The sequence below is a fragment of the Gavialis gangeticus genome, unplaced genomic scaffold (genome assembly GCF_001723915.1).
Source record: "Gavialis gangeticus isolate Ggan-Ray unplaced genomic scaffold, GavGan_comp1, whole genome shotgun sequence".
NCBI lineage: Eukaryota > Metazoa > Chordata > Crocodylia > Gavialidae > Gavialis > Gavialis gangeticus.
The window spans coordinates 22,121,765-22,125,812 of record NW_017729022.1 but is presented as its reverse complement, the minus strand read 5'-3'; the positions used below and the strand labels follow the sequence as shown (position 1 = coordinate 22,125,812).

The window sequence follows — 4,048 nt, the reverse complement described above, 5'->3', positions numbered from 1 at the left end:
GCTAGAGTCTGGAACCAGCTTCCAAGTGAGGTGGTGCAGGCTCCCACCCTGGGGGTTTTTAAGAGGAGGTTGGATGACCACCTTACTGGGGTCATTTGACCCCAGTGCTCTTCCTGCCATGGCAGGGGGTTGGACTAGATGATCTGCTCAGGTCCCTTCCGACCCTAGAAACTATGAAACTATAAAAGACTATATGTAATTTTAAATGTTACAGCTTCTGTTATAAAGGTATATAAGGAACTAGAATAATTTTTTTAATTTTCTGAATTAAAAGAAACATCAAGTTGTCAACAGTTCACTAGGTTTCCCTTTTGCTGGCTCTCATGTACCAAGAAAATACTGTTCCTAGGTGACACCAATGCACACTGCTTTAAGTCAAACAATGTTTTTCCCCATGCAATATATGGATTAATGGAAAAAATGCATTTGTAAACACAACTGCTGATGTACAGTGCCCCTTTGAGACAGATTCTTCATGGTGAAACATAAAATCGCTTCAAGCCTTTTGCTGAAAATAAGGTAAAAATATTTCTTAATTCTAAACCATGTTAGCACAGCGTAACATGAACAAGACAATATTACTTGCCTCTGATGTGTGAACTACATCCCGGTCTACCAGCTCAGCATCAACAGCCATAAGAATTCTGAGGTACATATCCACTCCTCGAGGGTTAAGATCAACTACTGACAAAATATCAAAAAAAAACTTGGGCCATTTTGTGAGATATTCTGTAACAAACAGCATAGCAAAGACTTGGGCTGCTTTGTTGCGAATAAAAGTTTTTTCTGGCTGGGGATTCACCATCTAAGAGAAAAAAAAAAGTTATATGAAAATATTCTTTTTATGGATCCCCTATCAACTAGAAAAGAATCATTGATTTTCTTTTAGCAGATTGATTCAACACCATCTCAAGTCACACACAGGTAAACTATATGAAACATAGTAAACTTGCAGAGATAGCTTTGTTTTTCTGAATTATATTACATGTTATTTCAATCATTAAGCAGAACTTGTCTAAATAAATCACCATGTTTACCTGAATCCAAGATGAGGTTTTTCTCCCACTTAACATGGGCCTCATCTTGAATTCAAGTCCAAGCTTGAGCTGCAGGAGGGGGAAGAAGGAGGAAGAAGGTAGAGAAAAAAGCTACTGCTGTTCCAGCTGGCCCTGAGCTGGGGCTGGAGTCAGATCCACAGCTGCTCACCTTCCCTAACCCCCAACCTGCTCCCCCCTCAAGCCTCTGACCCCTTACTGCTTGCACTCTGGCTCAGGCCCTGCTCCAGCCTGGGGCAGAGAGCCCAGTCCAGCAGCAGTGGTTGCAGTGATGGTAATTCTAGGCCAGGCAAGGACTGGAGAGTCGGTTCATGATGCACAGTGGGTAGCAGGGGAGAAGCAGGTGCCAGGGATGCAGGCACTGGAGGTGGGGGTAAAAAACAGGGTGGGACAAGTACCAGGAGGTAGGCAGGGGCCAGGGCATAAAGGCTCTGGATGGAGCAAGCATACAAGACAAGGGGTCAGAGAACTTGATTCCCCTTGCCACATACCTCCCTACCACTGCAGCAGTGTGTGTATATGCGCATGTGTTTTGGGGGTGGGGGGAAGAGGTTATGACACAAATTGAAAGATGACCAGCCAATAATTAAATTGTATACCTGGAAAATTATAACAAATTTATTTATTTTTCATGTATAAAATAATTACTGGGGGTTCATCTTAAATTCAGGTATCTTGGATCCTGGTGAATATAGTTCTAGATAGTTAAAGGTGACATTATATTTTCATACGAGATAGTCACAGGAGTGCAGTGGAAAAAAAGGAGCTTTTGATGCTGATCACGCACACATGCAAAGCAGTCTTGACAGTTTAATGAAAATAGGAGAGCTTTATAAAATGCACACTGGTAGTCCTCAACTTATATTTTGCTACCAAAGATACTGCTGGTTTTGAACTACTGCCAATTTTCACTTATTCAGCAAATGAAGATTCCCCGCCCTCCCTGTCCCTATACATCTCTCTCTTCTTTTCAACCTCCCTCCACAAGCTCCTCACTCAGATTCTAGTATATCTTATTGAAGTCTCTCAGATTGCAGTTCCCACTAAATCCCTTTCCTTATTCTCTGTTCCTTCTGCAAACAAAGCAGCACAGGGAAATTCATAAAATCTTGATAGTTTCAACTTGTACAAGCAGCCTGACAAAAAGAAAGTTGCTGGTATGTGCCCTGATCTACCCTAACTTACTTTAAATTCCTGCTTCTAGCACACTATTGGATTCCACTGGCTTGCATGTCAATTACATTTCACTTGCAGTAATAGATTTGAAGAATAAGAGGTATGGAAATCAAATGTGTTCACTGTTATGAAATAGAAATGTATTTCTGTGCCCTCCACTACAGAGTGGAAAAATCTCTCTTCAACAGAGTAACTCTACTTTTTCATCATTCCAAAAGTCACTCTTCAATCTCTCAAATAGTTTAAGTACAACACATCATAAACTGACTAACTTCTTTCAAGTACTATGATTTGGGTGTAAAAAACAAACACAGACAAAAAGGCCCCCCAAAAAAACAAAAACAAAAAAACCCCCACCCTTAGAGAAGAGCAAAAGAAAACAGTTCAGAGGTTGGAAGGATAGCTTTAACAGAAGCATGCTTAAATAATTAAACATTGACTGACTGTTGACTAATATAGGAACATTAGGTAGCCAGACATTTGTATGCTCAGCAATCCCATATTGAATGAAATAGGCAAACACTATCAAGGAGGGAAGAGAGTCATTCAGTATGGAAACCAAAAAGATGTACGTTGGGAATGAAAGTAGGGAAATATGAAAAATGCTAGAAAATGTTATTGTTTGATTGTTATAAAACTACACTGGACAACATGCTGGCCAATACACTGGCAGAGAGATGGGCTAAGATCTTGCCTGTAGGGGTGCACCAATAGAGATTTTGGGGGCTGATAGTGATAGCCAACTTTTAAGGAGGCATGTTGGCTGATACCAATCTGACTTCTGATACAGCTGTTGTGGTGGAAGGGGAGGGGGCAGATCACTGCCCAGCTAGGCAGGATGGTGCCCGGGATAGAGCCATGGCTTGTTGCAGTTGCAGTTGCAGGCTGGGGCCAGGGCTGTGCCAGTCTCTTTTCGGCAAGGGCTGGGCTCTGGGCAGACTGCTGGGAAGGGGCTATGGGGGGCTGCAGCCACCCCAGATTTTGCCGTACCCCCCTCCCCAACCCCCCTTCTAGTACCAACACTGCTTGCCCAGTACAACCTCAGTTCTTCCTGGTGCGTGGCTGGAGGCAGGGGTTGAGCAGAGGCTGCACCAGGTGGGTGACAGCAGCATGGGAAAGGGAGCTTTGGATGGGGCAGGGGATATGGCAAAGTTTGGGGTGGCTGCAGCCCTCCCCATAGCCCCCCTGCCAGCACTGCTGCTGCCTGCCCTGAGCCCAGCTCCTGCCAAGAAGAGCCTGGTGCAGCCCGCCTGCCCCTTGCAGATCCGGGGGCACACCATCTCTCTCCCCTCAGAGGAGCCACGGTTCCATCCCATGCCCTGCCCCATCCCGGCAGTGCTTGCTCCAGCCCCTGCCCCACTCCCTCCCATACCACAGCGGGCGTTGATCTGCACTCCCACACCCCTTCCCTCCCCCTTCCTCTACAGCAAACTTACTAGCTGCACGCAGCTCTCCAAGCTGCCCAGCTGCGTTCATAGATTTCATAGACATTAGGGCTTAAAGGGACCTCAGAAGATCATTGAGTCCAGCCTCCATGCCCCAGGGGCAGGAAGTCAGCAGGAGTCATAGGATCCCAGCAAGATAAACATCCAAATTTCTCTTGAAGGCATTCAAAGCAGGTGCTTGAACCACCTCCGGTGGCAGTCTATTCCAGACCTTGGGGGTTTGGACAGTAAAGTTCTTCCTTATGTCCAACCTGAAACGGTCTTGGAGGAGTTTATGACCATTGAACCTTGTCATCCCTTGGGGTGCTCTGGTGAACAGACATTCCCCTGGATCCTGATGAGCACCCCTTATAAACTTATAGGCAGCCATCA

At 45.2% G+C, this 4,048-nt stretch overlaps 1 protein-coding gene across 3 annotated transcripts in view; it reads right to left on the bottom strand.

Moving 5' to 3' along the window:
* The window catches only part of XPOT (exportin for tRNA), a 62,143-nt gene that overhangs the window by 25,512 nt on the left and 32,583 nt on the right, over positions 1 to 4,048 (bottom strand). For all 3 annotated transcript variants that reach the window (XM_019514656.1, XM_019514658.1, XM_019514657.1), the window contains exon 6: positions 587 to 805. In XM_019514656.1, the coding sequence (XP_019370201.1) occupies positions 587 to 805 (219 nt within the window). The remainder of the gene's footprint in view (positions 1 to 586; positions 806 to 4,048) is intronic.